Below are 19,338 nucleotides of genomic sequence, written 5' to 3'. Positions count from 1 at the left end.
TATTCATCATTTTGCATATATGCTTTTTCTACAAGACTACAAATGGGTAGTATCCTAGCACAGCACAACACTTTCTTGGATGTAACAATATATACTTAGATAGTTAGATGAGACTACCTGACGATTCATGTGCTCAAAAAAAGTGAAGGATAGATATCAAGATCACATATTTTGGGATATGTCATGGATAAAGTAATAGGTATATAGTATGTTCCTAGTAGCCATGCACTAGGATCATGGAAATTTTTTATCCATAAAAATTATAAAATTTAGACGTACAGAAATAGAAAGAGTGTCTCGTTTTTATTACATATAGTAAAATTGAATTCATTGAGTTTAATTCATTGATTTTTTTTAATTGCGGCAGAGGAAAACATTTTTTTTGGACCGGACTCAATGATTTCAATCCATAAAGAGATTGATTTTTTGTTGCACAAAATCCTATGTAACCATTAATTTTCTACAGATACAGAGGATTTGTGCCACAGAAAATCAATCTCTTTATGGATCAAAATCACTGTTCACGATCCATAAATTTTGTAATTGATTTTCTGCAGCACCAAACACTTTGTATTCGTAGATATAGAGAGTTTTGTGCCACAGAAAATCAATCTTTTTTGCAAATTCTCTGTACATTAAAAAAAAAAATCAATAGATCAGACTCAGTAAATCCGATCTGACTATATTTGACTATATTTAATAGAAACGAAGAACTCTTTCTATTTCCATACATCCGAATTTTATAATTTCTATAAATAAAATTTTTCTCAAGATAACTTGCATTCATGGGATAAACCCTAGACAGTGTTGTCGATGTCAATTGATGTACGGAGAGAGATCTTTGTGTTTGTCTTCTTTGACAAGTCTGTGCTTGTTTGCTTGCTAAATGCTAATCACGCCTTAAAAGTAATCAATTTCCTTGCTATCCTAATTGAGATTGTAAAACGGTAAGGTGCGAACTCTATATAGACTGTGTGCTCTGATCAATTGGTGCCACTATTATTGGAGTGAGGGGGGTGTCCGATGGGCATCGGACCAAATAGGGTTCGATGAGGGGTTTAAACCGTCGGATCTGCTTTAGGATTCGCACTCGCAATTTCGCGTCTGCTTTAAAATCCGTACACACGAATCCTAAAGCAGATCTGACGGTTTAAACCCCTCATCGAACCCTATTTGTGTCCGATGCCCATCGGACACCCCCCTCTCCCCTATTATTGACATCTTGAATTGTATTTCATAGTATAATACTGTTTTTGTTAGTTGGATTGATAGATCGTTTTGTGTTGGGTGCTAATTATTTTTTTTTTCTTTTAGAATTGTTATCTTCTAGTATATCCATTTGTATGGTGTTGTGCTAATTACTGGGAGAGACAAGTGTAATGAATGATGGTCAATTGATTTTTATTTTTTGTTGTATTTATGTATGATTTTTTTTTTTGATAGAATTTAGTATACAATGTCATGACTCATGAGTACTATAAATTCGATCTTCATTTTTAGTAAGAATTTTTTTTATGTTTTACCCTGTGACACGCACAATAGAGCTCACCGCGAGCGTCACAGTTGAACAGGGAAATAAATTACCGAGCAACGAGCACACACTAAATAAATGTAAGAAAGAAGAAAAAAAAAAAAAAGGAGCCCCACAGATCCCATCATTGCTGAAGGCCTTTCTTTTTCTACGGTCGAGGAATTGATTCATTTTCTCTTCGAAGCACCACTTTCACAATTCACACGCGCTGCCTTCGATGGAATACAAGACCAAATTGGCCAATCAATCAAAAAGGCCACCTTGGCAAGCCTTTCCCTCTTAAATTAACTTTTGGTTATTTGATCACTAATTGCCCACATCACCTGAAAAGATGCAGGATATTTAATACAAAGGTGATTAGATGTCTCTCTGGATTATTCCCTTGTACTGTCTTGTGTTAATCTAGGTTGAACCGTTGAAATGTACTCCACAGAAAGGAAAAAAAAAAAAACTCATCTCTATTTATGTACATTTGACAACGAAATTACTCATTGACAGTGACGGACTCATAATTTTTGTCGAGAAAAAAAAATATCTGTGTTTAAATATCTCAAATTTAAATCTATTAACTAATTAAGTACTCGATAAAAAAAACATTGTTTTTAACTTGTACTTTTCAATACTATGATTTGTAATTTATGATTCTCTAACTTATAATTCTAATTATTAATCATAATTTAAAAATATCATTTTAATTTTAGCTCTAAATTTAACCTGAATTACAATTTAAATATTTAGAGGAGAACAAAATTTTTCAGAAGACGACAAAGTTGATCGTAACATAATAATCTCTACTAAAACTCAAAATCCAGGGAGACAGAACTCTAGGTCCGCCCTTGTCATTTGAGATCAGATGTATCACATATACCGAAATAAATCAGGCCTGATGTCTGGTACATTATTTTTAAGATAATTTCATGCCTTTTGCATTCCTTCCCAGCTCTTATTTTTCCCATAACCAAAGGTTATCGAGCTCAACATCTAACAAGAAAATTACATGTTATTTTTATACGCCCGATCACTTCGATTTTCAAATCGGTATAATAATAATTTATTATTCTATTTTCTAAGAGAGTAGTAATGGTGTTTTGCGAGTAAGAAAAGCACAAATCATGATTTTGTTCCATTATCTATTTATCCACCATTTTCTTTTCTTTCTTTTCCTCCAAATTGTTATCAATAATTTTATAGTATTGCCTTGAAAAATGAATATTAGATTATCCCTCGATTCATCTTTCTTGAAAGCACCTCCAACCAATTAAAAAAGCCCGCAACTAGCTGCAATGCATCAGACAAAGCAACTTTTAACCAAGGTTCGCCTGGTCGCAGTCACTTTTTGTATTTATTATCTTTGACTTGAAATGCCATAAAAGTTAACCATTCTAAGGGTGGTGGCGCCTGTTCTAACCACAAGCAACTCAAAAGAGTTGTGCATATATACTGAAAAGAATATATGTGATAGTAGTTTTCACAACAATCCACTTAAAAACGAACACAATTCAACCCACACAAACATTAGCTCCCATACAACCCCATGAACAAATTATCACATCAAATTACACCTTCCAAAAGGAGCCCTAAATAACTAGAATGTATATGTAACAGAATTCACAATGCCTAAGACATCTCTCTGAATCTTGCAATAGCTTTCTTCTGGATAATGGTACGATAACTATCTCCAACTTGAGTCTCCAATACGGGATCTACTTTCCTCTGTTGACTTCCCAGGCCGGACCTATCACCCGAAGCTTTTGCTTGAACTGGTTCCTTGATGCCACCACCATCTTTTCCCAGTCCCTTTTGTTTAAAGAGAATATAGCACACCGCAAAAGAAAGAAAAAGAAACAGACAAGTATATTGCATGTCAGTTCAAAGTGACATTTATGTTTACAAAAATCTCCAAAAGGTCCCTTTTCCATCCTTCTGGAAGGAGTATGTGGTTCCGTGAGATACTAGAATAGGGTGGAGAATTCCATGCCCAAAAAGATGTTCAATGTATCAAGGAATTTATTACCTGGTCTGATATTTAGATCAAAAAGATAGATTTTACTAACATTCTTCTTTATTAATATCAATATTATTATTATTATTATTATTATTATTATTATTATTTTGTCTCATCTCAATTTCAATACCTTCATTGTACCTCCATCACAAATTCGGGTTGCTCGGAACAACCTCATCCCTGAATCTAATAAAACTTCCCAATCTATAAAAATGGGAGAATGAGAACCTTGAAAGATAATAGCCTTCAAACTATGCTTTCTCTCACTCCCTAGAAAGACAAGGACCTAGACTGAATCAACGTTCTATAATTCTATATTTATCAATCCAGACACTTCTTTTTGTTGGATCAAAGCAGATCCCTCGCATTCAATCAATTGTCTGGTCAACAAGTAATTGGAACCCTCTGGTAGACTGGATCAAATGTGGAATTGACCAGACTGCTCAAACACTTCCCCCAGGCTTCTCTCCTTCAAAGGGTGCCATATGCCTCCGCAACTCACAATAACACCCTTCAAGGCTTCCTTCCCCAAAAGAGCAACTAAAAATAAAATAAATAACCGTGTCTCCGTGCTTACCAAAACTCAAACAGTATTGGACACCATCTCTGCCATATTTATAGGGATGAGGTGCTATTTGTGTTGATGACAGTAGGAGGTTATGTTATGGAACTTATGGTCACCACAGGTAAGGTATCACTACGTCAAGCTAGTGAACGCAACGAAGTAGGTACCAAGCGAGCAAGATCAAAAAAAAAAAATCTTTCTCCAATCGATAATTATAAGCATAATAAGCAATGAACCCATCTACCCAAAACCTCAAAACCGAACAGGCAATTCCAAGAGATTTAAAAAAAAAAAAATCAATATCCGTATACTTCTAGGTCAATTTGATATATAAGAAGAGTGTGCCCAAACAAAAGCATTGGAACAGCAACAGAGAGAGAGAGAGAGAGAGAGAGAGAGAGGAAACAAACGTACCAGGCCTTCTTGCCAACCCATGTTGCGAAGAATACGGTTACCAACATTGTTCTCGTCAAGGGCTCGGTCCGCAGTTATGACCTCATAACTTTCAGTATCCGGAGGTGCTTCACCTGTGGACCTTACACCAACTCCAGGTGGGAAAGGCATATCTAATGATGAACCCTTCCGGCTTGTATATTCCGAAGCTTTGGCAAAAATAGATTTCCGAACAATTAATATATATCTAGAGTACAAGTGCATTAGCCTGACAGTCTGACTCTTCGCGTAAGGCAAGAAACTATTCGCTCTATAAGTTAAAACTACATAATATATGAATAATGAAGTAGAGAATGCTTACTGGGATCAGAAACATCGTCTCCTTTGGAGGAAGATGAGCCATAGAGGTTGCGTCTCTCAGCAGCACGATCTCTGTATCCAGTCTGAGATTGATCCCTGTTGATCGGCTGAACCGGCACCTCAGAAAATCTCCTTCTGCCGGTATTTACAGAGCCAGAAGGAGCGAAGGAGCCCAGTGCTGATGCATCAGTTTTGAAGGGTGTGCTAAGAGAAACTTCACTTGCAGCAACAGGAGGGGCACCAAAAGTTGTATCTGACTTGATAAGTCCTCTCCCAGATGAACCCCTTACTACACTGGTGACAGCACTGTTAGAACTGCCACTTGCTGGTGTAGACCTTATCTGAGAACTCGGGTCCAATGTTTCGACCGATGCTGCTACAGATGGAGCATTTCCCCAGCCAAGACCTCCAAATTCAGATTTTGCTTTAGGTTCCTTTTCGTCGACAACAACACGTGCAGGTTGAACTTGCGTCTCCTGGTTCCTCTGCTTCCACATGTTCAATACATTATTCATTTTTTTCTTATTGGCTAGAAGACTACTCTTTGATGTGAATTTGATCTCCTTTGCTTTCTCCTTCTCCTTCTTCTCAGCTGCTAATGCAGCATTTGCAGCAGCTTGAACTGCATCCGGCAGAGATGTATTGTCATCTGCCTTTACAGTTTGTGCCGGAGCTGATATGATCACCTTTTTGTTTTTGTTTCCCTCCGATGGTTTGGCTGATTCACTTTCTGGCTCGATCTCTCCAGTAGGGTTTCCACTGTCACTGTTGTGGTTGTTACAAGGGACATACTGTTGGGTTTGTTGATCATAGGAGTACCAAGCTCCAGCATTACCATCATAGTACAGGCCTACACGATAATTAGTTTGAAATGTGCCAGATTAAAACCTAGTAATGAGAGCACCCATAGAAAGCATTTTTCCAAAAGATCATAATGCAGATTGTGGTCATAATAATACTAAATTTCCACCTATATGCCGATTTGGAGGCTTCTTCATCTAATTTTCAACAGAAGAATGTAGATAAAAATAGTACAGTACTGGACTTCAAACAGTTACTACAAATATTACTTCTAAAAAAAATGCTAACCAGTATTTCCATCATAGTAGAAGCCAGAGGAAGCATCATAATAGTAACCAGACTTCTCGTCCCAAACAAAACCAGCCTGTACAGCTGAAGTGCCACCTTGCTGGGTTGCAGTGCTTGCAGAGCCAGGCTGTGAGTTATCAGGGTTGTACTCCTTTGGTGTCCAACTAACAGCATCATACTGCAGAAATGGAAATAACAGCACAGTACATTAGCTATTAAAGGCAACATGAACGCAAGAATTAGGAAGGAACTTTCAACTTCACTAGTTGAAACAGAAGCACTTCAACAGATCCTATGATCTCTTATGGAATCTTGATACAGTACGCCATCATGGGTACCAGCACTGTCTGGTTAATCATATTTCATTAAGGCCTCTTTTACAGGCCTCTTTCAAATTTCATTAAGGCTTTTGACTCAGGGTCAAGGACGTAGGGCTTAGGACTTCGGCCCCTACGATTTATAGTGTAGGAATAATATTGTTAGTATTATTACTATTATTATAGGTACCATTATTACTATTAGTATTATTACTATTGTTGTTGTTGTTGTTACTACTGCTACTACTATTATCTACTATGGGTTTTGTGACTACGGTTGGGTTTCATTTCTAGCCTACCCCAACTTGTTTGGGATTAAAGGCTTTGTCGTTGTTGTTGAGTTTCATATTTCTTCAAAATTTAGACCATAAGACCTTTTTTTTCCCTTCACTGAACCTCATAACAAATATTTGTAGCAGGTAAAATACTACTGATGCCAGATACATATCAGATCCCAGAACTTACCTGTTGAGAAAAAGCAGCAGCCTCAATAGCAGCTGCTGCAAGACTGCTTGACTGAGAAGTGGCAACACCTGGTCCATGAATATTTTTTGCAAATGCTACACGTAACAGCTGGCCATTTCTCTCAAGGGTCGTGCCATTTGTAGCTTCAAGAGCTTTTGTCGCATCCTCTACCTGATCAATATAGTAAAGAAAGATTACTAACTTCATCCCAACACAGAAAAGAAGATAAATAGCAATACAAAGCTTACCGAATTAAAGTGAACAAATGCGAAACCCTTTGATACATGAGTAAACCTATCTCTGACAAGGCGTAGATTCTAGAAAAGAGAGGCGAGTTAGTAAATTAAACAATTTACATCCAGTGCTACATAATATTGGTCTCAATATACACAAAACAAAACAAAACAAAACATAATGGTATTATCTCTTTCCTACCATTACAGGAGCATACTTGGCAAATTCGTATCTCAACATCTCCTCATCAGCATTTTCATCTAGTCCACGGACAACTAAAACATGTGTAGCACCTTTACAGATAAATGGCAGAGGCAGATGATAAGTAGTTGCAAAAATGCAAAATACATATTAAATTATGAAATGCGTTAATGAGAATACCTAAATCACCTCCTTTTTTACCAGATGGGTTTGCAGAAGATGCAGCATCAGCTGGCAGAGCATCTTCGGTCCGTGGCTCATTGCACTACATTGATTTGTCAATAATACAAAAATTAACATCAGCACAAAAATTCAAATGAAAAACAACATGTAAAATGCAAATCAAGCTTATCTTAACATCATCAAAACAGTTTGCAAAGGGATGCAATACTAGAATTTTGTATAACAGCAGGATAAAATATAATATTACATACTGACCCAAAAAGGACTTCTGGAGTAATAATATTGAACTAAAGAATTGGCAATAATATAATTACATTTAGTCGCATAACTTTCAGATCCGATAAGCATCGTGACAGAAAATGATTCATACAAGAAAAAGTGTCACCTGGAAACACAATGCACGGCGTGCGAAATTGAGACATCCACATATAGCACAGATCCAATCACTTGGAGGAGCAAGGTTTCTGTGTCCCCCAAAGCCTGATCTTGCAGCATTATCAGGCTCTCTACTGCTAGAACAACAGCAAGAATCAGGTAATAAAACAAAAATACTACAATCATAGCATTGTAGATCTAGCAGGTGATAAGAAAGTACCTGTAGTCAAAAAGAAGCCTTCTTCCATCAGCCACTACACCTTTCTCTCTCACGCCATTCAACATTCTTGTAGCATCTTCCTGTTGATAAAACATCAGAAATGTTGTAGTAGTTGTTATTACAAATTAACAATAACAACTTTCAAAACATGATCAACATGATTTAAGTCCGGTACTGGTAACCCCCTTTGATGTTGGTTGCACCGATAGAATTTTCTCATCAGCATATCAGCCAGGTTCGGAATTGTACATCCTGGCGTGAGAAGGACACAGCATTTTCCATTCCGGTTTAAAATTTGGGGAAAAAAATTTAGATGGGTTGAGGATATCACACTGAATTTGGAGTACTAGACAAAACTTCAATCCAGAAAACCATGAGATGCTGAGCCTATACAGCACCATGTCTTAACCATATTGTTAGTTGTATAGGCTGGCGGATACAAGCATATTGCCAAGTACAAACATGTTAGGAGTTCAGGTTCAACATTAAACCTACCACACTTGGAAAATCAACAAAGGCAAATCCACGAGAGATGCCAGAACCTCGCTCTCTGATTACACGTACATGACGAAGAGGCCCCCACTCAGCCTATAATATATTAGACAAGAGATATCAAACTAACTTATTTATATAAAATAAAAGAAAGCCATCATACAACAAAACAATGTGATCAACTGCAACAAATGGTAAGTACCAGAGCTTGATATAAATCATCTTCTGTTGTCCGTAATGACAGTCCCCTTATAAGAATGGTTGCTGAGGGTACCTGCAGTAATCAAGTATTGATTGTAATTTCTTCAGTAGAGTAGGATGGTACTTGTGAGAATATAGGGGACATGCATATAAATATTGCTTCAAACCAGTACAAGTAATTGGATAAAAGAGAGCTAGAAAAGCATGTCCAGCGGAACTCATTCTCTGAACTTTAATTTCATTTATATATTCCTGAATAATGGAGCCTCATTCATCACTATCTTTCATATACAAAGATGCATAAAAAGATCAGTACTATGTTCATGTGCATGTTGGTGTGACCGGGTACTAGGCAGCCTCTATCAGTTGATTAATCTTTGCATGCAAAAATTTTAGCCTCTGCCTTGTATTGGTAGTGATCTATATGTAAATATGTGTTCTATGGTATTTTTTCAGATGGTGCACTTGTTGTAGAAAGACTATTTTCTTTAAATAAGAGGTCCACTTTTCCAACAATCTTATACAAGCCAGTATAGCATCCAAAGTAAAAAAAAAAAATTAGTACCACTGAAGAATTGGCGTTGCTTCTCTCATCCAAATAGTGGTCTCTGTATCTATCACTTGATCTCTCGCTCCTATACTCGTCATAATTATCTTCTCTATAGCCTCGTCCATGGCTCCTACTACGAGGTGATCGTGATCTCGACCTTGATCTCTCCCCATGACCAAGTGACCTAGACTGGTCTCGGTCACGGCGCCTATAAGGACTCTCATCTCTTTCTCGACTTGAACCTCTTCGTTCTCGGGACCCACGCCTCCGCCAGCTATCTTCTCTCCTTACTCTGTCGTAATCAGAATCACTCCGTCCATAATCCCGATCATGTGACCCTCGACGGTCACGATCTCTACTCCCTCTCCTTTCATGTCTATCAAGATCATAATCACGGGACCCGCCAGATTCATAAATGGAATCACGGTATCTATCAGGGTCGTGTCTTCTCAAGTCCCTGGCATGCTTGTATTCATCTTCAAAATTTCTTCTCGGGTCAGGCCAAGCACCAGCAACAGGTGGAGGCCGTCCATATAAATCTCTCTCGTGCACAGGCCTGTCAAAGACATTCCTTGGATACACAGGATCTCTGGGGAATCGTTCATCCAAAATTCTTTCACCATTGTACGAACCGCTAACCCTGCAGCATTTACAGCATAATAGGAAACAACTAAACAGACAAGCTACAAAATATTTTCATCCGATGAGGCTTACTTTTAAATCAGCTATGTGAAATGGATGATCAAATTTGACCAGTTATGGCTTTGACCAGGCACATAGATCAGAGGGGGACTAAATTCTAAAACAGACAAATGCAAAAGAAGAAGAACTATAACAGAAGGGAAATAAGCTTGCTTCTACCAAAAAAACTCTATATGCAAAATGGGGAAACAATATTTTCTCGTATCTAATACTATAATAGAAAATGATCAACTTATGTTTGTTCCTAAACTACAAACACTGTCACCCGTGCATGATGTACCTGAAATCTGGCTCAGGGATTGCACCATACCCCTCGGGTGCCTGTAGATTGAACAGAATAATCAAGTCAGCAATTTTATCTATTCAAGAGGTGGCAAAAAACCGACACCATATCAACATTGGCTGAGGGATAGGGATAGCTGTGTAAGCTCTTTGATATAACCGCATGAGCCGTATATCTTAGTCTTGTACATCATCCTGGATTATACTAAAGGAGAAACTTCAATTACGCTGTAGTTATTATCCCATTCGTGGGGCAACACATATCGTCTTGGCTCCATTTTTCTTCTGTCCTTTGTTTTATTCTATGTTAGGCTTGATTGCAAAAGTATCCTGTAATGGTTGCAAAAGGGCATGCAGAGTTATTATGGTGTAATAAGTACAATATGCATTGTTGTCAACCTCCTCAATCTGTTCTTCAAATGGTTCAATAGTCACAATTATATTATCAGCTGTTCAATGCTCAGTTAGTGCCCCATCATGAGATACAGACCATTAACATTTAATTGATGAACTTTGAAAGATCTCACGTCAAGACCAACCTTACAATCTCTACAACTATTGACAGTCTTGAAGATTTCAAGGTGTACAAGTATTTATCAGACACTATCACGCTAATAAATAATATTGCATCATCTTGACAAAAACAAAAGCAGAAAAAAAATCTAAAAATGAAATAACAGCGAACATAGTATTATATTTCTGTGTCACTTTGAGGAATTGGGAAGCTATAGAATTGAAAGTTATTGATAGAATCTGAGTTAGTATATAGCAATCATTTACAATCTTATAATCTACTTTCAGGAGTAAATTTTCAATCTATTGCAACAGATACAGCAGTACTCCCAATAAACACGGCAACTTTCTTGTACAACAAGGGATATATGCGCTTAAAAATCCAAATTAATATCAATTTTATCTAGGAGACACCAAAATTCGGATCAAAAGATCGAACATTACTAACTCCGGTTAGATCGTTACTGATTAATAAATGATAGCAATAAAAGCACAAGCCGATAAGCTATAATACTGATGAATTGGGTCGGAAGAAAAATGTAAAAATTAGAACCGACTACAAATCAAAGACTCAAATCAGGAACTCGTATCCACTCAAAGAATTAAATCTAATTTAACCCGTGACAGACAGACTAACATCATCTCCTGAATACCTATTAGACTGAGACGAGTATCCAGAGCCTTTCGACCTTCTAGGTTATTCGAATTATCTTCTTCAAAGGTAAGCCAAGCTGAATTGATCGATCGACGCCGAGCAACGTTGCACAATTAGTCGCTGCACGCGAACTAGACTGCCGCCTAGGGTTCTTCTAGCCTGAGACCTGAGCGGAGGTGCGAAACGGAAATGCGAACGGGTTTGCTCTGTCCGGAAGCTTCTGTTTTAAATGGTGTATCGGGCAATATGAATTCACTTCTACTGCAATATCTGACTCAATATATTTTTTCAATAAACGGTCCAGATTAACCTGGAACGAATCTCGAAACGGACCCTACAGTTTCTATAGGCACTGGATTGAATTAGATCCGGATGGAATTAATCTGAATCGTCCATTGACAATTGTCTTGAGTCAGGTACCTTAGAGGATACGGATCCCGGGCAATATACGGTGTCCATGGGATTGACCGATTGGGTCGTCCAGCCTACAGCGTATATTTATTATTTTTTATCAGCCGTTGGATCTACAACTCTTCAATCTTTGCCGTTCAATCCGGTTTTGCGTTTTTTGGGCATCCGGAAGCGGCCCAGAAACAGAGCCCATAATTCTATATCTCCTGATTTAACAGAATATTTCTGTTTAGATCGGGACTGTTCGAATCCGGACCAATTCGGTCCAATTACACGGAGATCTCTTAATATTCGTGCAAAATATTGATCGGGTGGTTCAAATCGAGACATATATATTTTGTTAGAGCATCTCCTCAGCTTTTAAAAAAATATATATATATCTCGCTGTTGCTTTTTAATTTCACTCTCAAGAATGCAACAATTGCAAATTAAAGCTTTAATCTCCTCTTTTATTCACTAAACAGCCAATTAAATTTATTTTCGTGACATTTAAAGCAAATGTTAATCAATTGTATAGATCTAGAAGTTGTGAAATTGACTTTGAAATTAATTCCTCTTTACTCTTTAACAACTATTTGATATTGTTAATCAGTTTTATTAATGGAGATGTTTATACTATTGTAAAAAAAAAAAAAAATCAACTAGTCTGCTCTCAGAATCCATATCCTCTCAGGTAACATAATATTTCAATTTAGATTTGAACTATCCAATCAGAATTCGAGCCAATTTGATCCGAGATGAAATACATAGAGCCCATATTCATTCATATTCAGAATTAAACAGTCTGAATCCAAACATAAATATTATGTTACCTTACGTGATACGAATTCGCGCTCTTGCACATATGTACCGCATGTCTTGATGTCGATGGCTAACTTTTTCTTTTCATTCAACTTAGCAGCATCTACTAAGCTTTCAAAAAAAAAAAAAAAAAAAAAACTTGCCAATGGATAGGATTTTTAGTGAATTCACTGAAATTTACAGAATTTGATAGAAATTGAAATTTGAGGATCTGAAGTTCTGAACGCAAATTCGTATTCACCGTCTTAATAAATTCAAATCGAATTGGTATCATGTATCGCCGATTTTTTTATTTTTATCCAAAATTTAAATTAAATTTAAAAAATTAACCGGTTTGACACTGAAATTTTAAATCTATCCAAACCGGTTAACCGTTAACCGGACCAAATTTCCGGTTAACGGTTAACCGGACCCTTGGTTCGGTTAACGGTTTAGCGGACCGGTGGGTTCGGTTAACCGTTTAGCGGACCAATGGTATGGGTTCGGTTAACGGCTTAGCGGAAATATGGTTTTGGTCCGGTTATCCAATAACCTGTTTTTTTTTTTTTTTTTTTTTTTTTAAACTCGTTTTTTTATAACCATATTTATATGCATATGTATATGTGTATGTATATTTTTCTATAATTTTAAATTTCAGATTTGATTTACAAATTTTTTTTGTGTAAATTTGATAAATCTAAATACGAATTTTATTTTATATGTATATGTAGATTATATAGAATATATAGTGTTTAGGGTTTAGGGTTAGTGTATATAGATTATATAGAATATTAATAAAATAAATATTCCGACAGAATATATATAGTTTACATTAAAAAAAAATTATTCACTATACAAGAAACATTGAAACTATATAGACTAGAAAATTTATACAAGTCGTATATATAATAAACAAGAATCAAGATGGTAACAAGAAAGTTAATCTAGTATAGTGGTTAGGGTACTTGGCTCTCATCCAAGTGACATGGGTTCAAGCCCTGGTGAAAGCAAAAAAAAGTTCTCTTTTTTCGCAGTTCATGAGTAAGGTATGGACCAAGTCTATTTAGGTTGAACCGGTTCATAGACCCCTCAATTCCTAAAGTAATGGACATGTCCATTGCCTCCATTTGAACCAGAAATGGATTATGTACAATCCAGAAGTATAAAAATGGTGCACACTGATCATGAACCATCAAATCCGAAAAACACTAATCATGAACCATCAAATTCGAAAAAATTAAAATTCAGCAACTTCTGAGAATTCTTGAGAAAAAATGGTTCTTTGAATGGTTGTGATTAATTTGGAGCAAATAAATGTCCAACCCAGTTGTATAAGATCCGTAAACAACTAAAGATGCATGGTTTTGCTTTGCATCTCCCATTTCCACTATACAAGATTATTGTTTTGCAATACATCTCCAAAAGATACATTTAAAAAATCTCCAAAACAATGAATCTCAATTAAATACGATTTACAAAAATAAACATCGTATTGATATCTATCAAATTTACGAATAAAATTTATAAATTAAATCTGAAAATTAACCATGATACAGAATAAATAATTTTATAATTTCAAAAAAAGTAAAAAAAAGTAAAAAAAATTGGTAACTGTATATTATTTATGTATATGTATATGTGTATGTGTATGTGTATGTGTATGTGTATTTTTCTATAATTTTAAATTTCATATTTGATTTACAAAAATTTTTGGTGTAAATTTGATAAATCTAAATACGAATTTTCATGTATATTTTCAATAGAAAAAAAAATTGAAAATTTTCTGTTTTAAAAAAAAGTATAAATAAAAAATAAAAAAATAAAAAAATTGGGTTCGGTTAACGGTTCAGCGAACCAACGAATCCGGTTAACCGTTAACCGGACCCATGGTTTGGGTCCGGTTAACCGTTAACCGGACCCATGGTTTGGGTCCGGTTAACCGTTAACCGAACCATTTCAAAAGGTCCGGTTAACCGTTAACCGGAAATTTGGTCCGGTTAACGGTTAACCGGTTTGGGTAGATTTAAAATTTGACATCCGGTTCGGTTAGTTTTTGAAATTTAATTTAATTTTTGGATATAAATAAAAAAATCGGCATGTATCGAATCCTTTATAGAAAAATATTTAAAATAACAAAATGTTTGCATACCGATCATATGATTGGATACATCATTATTTTATAACCTCTCTTCGATTTAATTAATATTTTCTTATGTCGTATAGGTTAATTAAATTAAAGTTAGGTAAAAAAAGAATTCCTTTATAATAATAGGTTAGGTGAAAGTTATATGGCATATTTAACTGTCAGATGAAATCCTAGTAATATCTATAGCATTGGTTTTTAATTATTTCATCACATTTGTGATAATGTATATATATATTTTTTTTTTCCAAAAGCTAACTGTCAGATGACCGAAATGCATTACTGCAAAGGATTTAAAAAACATAGAATATTAATTATTGTGAATCATATAAGATATATAAGATATGTGTAGGGGCAGAATTAGAAAACTTTAATAGAGAGAGCTGAAAATTAAAATACATAAATGTAGCAAGTAGGATTTGAACTCAAGACCTCTCATCTACAAAACAAAAGCTCTAACTACTAGACTATAAATAAACATTTGTTTAATATCGAGGGGGGCTTAACTATATAGAAAGTTATGAAAAAATAAAATTTAATTAAATTTCAATAAATATAATTAAAATTTTAAAATCATAAGGGTGGCTTAGCCACCTTTCCAATACACTAAAATCCGCCCCTGGATATGTGGGGAAAAAAAGAGAGCCAACTTTCTTGATAGGATTCAAACCCCTCAAATTATACCAATTCTTTTCATTTCTACGTTTTTCATTTTCTTTGAGTGACAAATACTACCAATTCCGTTTAGCATTGTAATAAAAGTTCTTATAAAATAACTGCTGTAAATTTCTAATTAACCAACCAACCTCTGTGGACCTCCTAAGGAGAATTCATATCACCTAGGGTAACATAATATTTCTCTTTAGATCCGGACCGTCTGATTAAGATATATACGAACATTTAAAAAAAGTTGTACAATTCATCTTTGATTCAAATTCTGATCGTACAATCCTGATATAATCTCATCTGACAGTCTCTGTCCGATTTCGAAAAAAACAATCCTGATATAAACAAAAATATTTTGTTACCTCAGAGGATATGAATTCCAAGGATATCAATAACTAAACCAACACTGTGTCTTCAAAATGCACTCCAACATCTATTATGCCAATTTTTTTTATTAATAGAAAAAAAATAAAAAAAATATCGGGAAAAGTAAAAGAAATGGGAGAAATTTCAAATTAAAAAAAAACTGTCATACTTTACAACATCCATTCAAATTCCCACCTCATTCTCAGCCCCTAAAAAAAAATTGTAGCTATACGTTATAGTCTATAATGCCCTCCTACAGTAACTTCTATTTTTTAGGTTTTTTTTTCTATTTTTTTATAATATATAAATGTCAACAAAATAAAAAAAAACACTATAACTAAATATTATGGACCATAATATCTAGCTACAGTTTTTTTTTTTTTTTTTACGGGACTGGGCTGAGAGTAATGTGAGAATTTGACTGGATGTTACAAACATAACGATTTTCTTAGATTTAGAATTTTTCCCACATTCTTTTTTATAATTTTCTATTAATAAAAAAAAACAGTCTATTATATATTTCGATATCACATCACACTATCACAGTCAATAAACTGCAACTACATTTGTACAGCAAGTAAGAACATAAAATTAAGCTAGGATAATATCCATAAGCAATAGTCTCAAGTAGAGGTGCTATCGGGTCGGGTCCGGTCCGGGTACTATTATATTTGGATCCGGACCCTAAAAGTGTTCGGGTCCAAATTTCGATCCATATACTTATTTGTTTCAAATCGGGTCGGGTCCAGATCCGGATACCTATCTACCCGTAGATATTTCGGGTCCAGTCTTTCGGTTCCGGGTAGATAGATACCCGTAACTTGTTTGTAGATTATCGGGTCCGGTTCGGATACGGGGCGGTTCCGGATCCAAAGCGGGTATAGGTCACAACTCCAAAGTATTCGAGAAATTATTTACATTTAAATATAATTATAATTTCTTAAACATCTCATATAATAAATCATTACAATATAAATTAAAAACTACTTCAAAATAAAAATTATACTATTAATCATGTTTATAAATAATAAAATATATCATGCTACATAGCAAAATAAAAATAATAACTCTAAATTATTTGTTGGTTGTTGGTTGTTTAGAGTACTCATGGTGTAACAAAAAATATTGAATTCAGTTTTTTGTTAATAACTTTTGAATTTAGGAGGATGGAGGAGATATAACTTTAAAAAAGTAAAATATTAGAGATGATGATTTTCTTTTCTATAATTCAAAAAAATCTATGAATTGAATGTAATAGAAGAAAAAAGGTATAAAATAAGCTGGTTATGGAAGAATAAATTTGACAATCATGTGTCATGTGTCACATGTGTATAATATAGAACAAAAATTAAAGGGCGTAATTAAAGGATTAGTTAAGGATGTAATTAAAAGGTAGTGTAAAACAGTAGCATAAATTTGGTTAAGTTTTATCAAATTATAGCTCAGCTGAAATATATTATCTAACACAAAAACTTGATGCAGAGTTATTAATATATATTTATCGAGTATTTATACGGGTATCGGGTCGGGTCTGGTTATGGGTCGGATAATTAAATGATACCCATATCCTACCCATTACAGTATCGGTTCCGGTTCGGATCCGGGTCGGATATTAAATTATTAATTTTGTACCCATACCCATAATTTAATCGGTTATATTTTTTAAACCATACCCTATCCAAATTAATCGGATCCGGGTCGGTTCCGGGTCGGATCCGGTTCGGTTCCGGATCGGATCCGGGTAATCGGGTAAAAGTAGCACCTCTAGTCTCAAGCACAGCGCCGCAAGGAATGATCTGAAGAGGTCCAGAGCTAATATTAAGATTTGGGTGCTATAAATAGCATAAGGTTATCTATACTACGGTCTCAAAATTTATCATATAAACTTTGAACTTCGATTTAAGTAGCTCAATAAATTAGTTATATAATAAACTTGTAGAATACTAATTTTTACTATTTTTAAATATTATTTTACTATTTTTTATGATTTATGAAAGATAACGAAAAAATGGTTTAAAATACTGACAATTTTCTTTTATTTTTAATAATTTATGAAAGATTTTAAATTTACGAAACTCTTTCAACACGAACATTTTTTTAAGTACTTCAAGAGATCCAGACCTCAAACAAATACCAAAAGAATTCCGTAAATTTAACCTCAGATCGGATTTCTTCATATTCTGATTGAAAGTCAACGGACTGAAACGAGGAGATCCAGACCCTGCACAAATATTAAAATAGCTCCGTGAATTTCACATCAGATACCTGATTGATTCGAATTATGATTGAACGGACTGAATCTAAACTTTAATGTTAAATTTCTTTAGGATATTCAGAGAGTCTAGGGTGGCAACGAAATGGCTCGTCACGAGTAGGGTCCAGTTTGAACTCGTCACGAGCTGGTTTAGCGGAGTCACAAGTGAGTTGACTTTAGAGGTTCGAGCTAGATCGAGCTAAATTTTGTTCATAACATATTCTATCACAATTTAGTTTATTTTCCAAATGATACTGGATGACATCTGAAAGTATTAATCTCAACTATTGCAAGTATTTATATATATCGTTATGCAAGTGTAAATAATTCATATGTTAAGTGTTAGAAACCAACATAATCTATGAAATTTTTATTTTTATTTTTCTATATGGCCCTGAATGTTTGAAAGTATTAATTTCAAGTATTGTAAGTATTCATACCTCGTCATGCAAATATGAATAGTTTATGTATCAAGCGTATCTAAAAGATTTTATCAATATTTTTTTTCTTATGGCATCAAATAACATTTGAAAGTATTAATATCAAGTATTGCAAGTATTCATACATCGTAATACAAGTATGAATAGTTCATGTGTCAAGTATTTGTACCGGACATATTATATCAAATTTTAATTTTGTTATTCCTTATGACACTAGCTAACATAAAGTAGGGATATCAACGGATACAATATGGATCGGGTGGAAACATTTTCATACTCCTACCCATACGTTATGATAATGAAAAAAAAAATCTTTATTCTTACCTGTCTTTTCAAATACAATATGGATCAGATAAATGAGTAAAAAAGTACCATTGACATCTTGATTTGTGTTTTTGATATAATATTTTTCAAAACAAGAAAAAAAGAAAATAATCACGAATACAACTAATTTGTATTATAAAAATATAATGAAATACAAAACTTTATTGTATCATGTATCATCTTCATACAAATATATATATTTATTATTTTGTGAGCAACTAGTGTCTTCATAATCAGTTCAAACTTTTGCAGTCTATATAATCAGTTCTATATATACGTGGAAGGTGAGATAAAGATTCACAAAAGATAAATCTTTGAAAAACCATCTAGTGTCTTTCTTTGTACGTGATATATATTTTGTGAGCACACAAGTAATTTTGCAAGTTAATTACATGCCATTCATTTATCTTATAGAACTGATTATATATATATGGTATGTGAAAAATGTTTGAATTTCTTTGTACGATGGATCACCCTTAACAACGCTCGATCATGCACGCAACTAGTACACATATATACATATATATATATAGATATAAAATATGTAGTTTGCAAATTTGCTTCTGCATCACACCGAAACAGATATGTATTGAGGAGTAAAATTAATTATGAAACTTTGAA

The 19,338-nt window shown here is 34.5% G+C and overlaps 1 protein-coding gene across 8 annotated transcripts; it reads right to left on the bottom strand.

Annotated features, from left to right (window-relative positions):
* Positions 1-2,938: 2,938 nt before the first annotated feature.
* Positions 2,939-11,535, bottom strand: SUA (suppressor of abi3-5). 8 transcript variants are annotated; one of them, XR_013515158.1, is made up of 16 exons: positions 11,332-11,533; positions 10,393-10,495; positions 10,164-10,204; positions 9,197-9,821; positions 8,633-8,704; positions 8,434-8,526; positions 7,939-8,018; positions 7,729-7,852; positions 7,362-7,425; positions 7,161-7,252; positions 6,974-7,042; positions 6,726-6,896; positions 5,944-6,121; positions 4,856-5,704; positions 4,516-4,741; positions 2,939-3,328 (listed from the first exon to the last, which is right to left on the bottom strand). XR_013515158.1 is itself a non-coding variant. In XM_078316149.1 (16 exons), exons 2-16 carry the CDS (start codon positions 10,441-10,443, stop codon positions 3,149-3,151), a joined length of 2,898 nt encoding a protein of 965 aa, XP_078172275.1. In that variant the 5' UTR covers positions 10,444-10,495; positions 11,332-11,535; the 3' UTR covers positions 2,939-3,148. The 8 variants fall into 8 exon arrangements, 7 of the variants coding, with proteins under 7 accessions (XP_078172275.1, XP_078172274.1, XP_078172276.1 ...); XM_078316149.1 differs by having other exon boundaries at positions 4,516-4,703; positions 7,341-7,425; positions 11,332-11,535; XM_078316148.1 differs by having other exon boundaries at positions 4,516-4,703; positions 7,341-7,425; positions 7,729-7,855.
* Positions 11,536-19,338: the final 7,803 nt, after the last annotated feature.

The sequence above is a fragment of the Carex rostrata genome, chromosome 15 (genome assembly GCF_964058835.1).
Source record: "Carex rostrata chromosome 15, lpCarRost1.2, whole genome shotgun sequence".
Lineage (NCBI taxonomy): Eukaryota > Viridiplantae > Streptophyta > Magnoliopsida > Poales > Cyperaceae > Carex > Carex rostrata.
This window is presented reverse-complemented; position numbering and strand designations above follow the sequence as displayed.

Bases quoted from the DNA above. Each gene is read 5' to 3' on its own strand.
- SUA (XM_078316148.1), bottom strand. From the start codon at position 10,443: ATGGAGCCAAGACGATATGTGTTGCCCCACGAATGGGATAATAACTAC. The intron at 7,043-7,160 runs GTAGGAAAGAGA...TCTCTTTTCTAG, and splicing joins CCAAGTATGCTCCTGTAATG to AATCTACGCCTTGTCAGAGA. The intron at 6,897-6,973 runs GTAAGCTTTGTA...TATATTGATCAG, and splicing joins CATTTGTTCACTTTAATTCG to GTAGAGGATGCGACAAAAGC.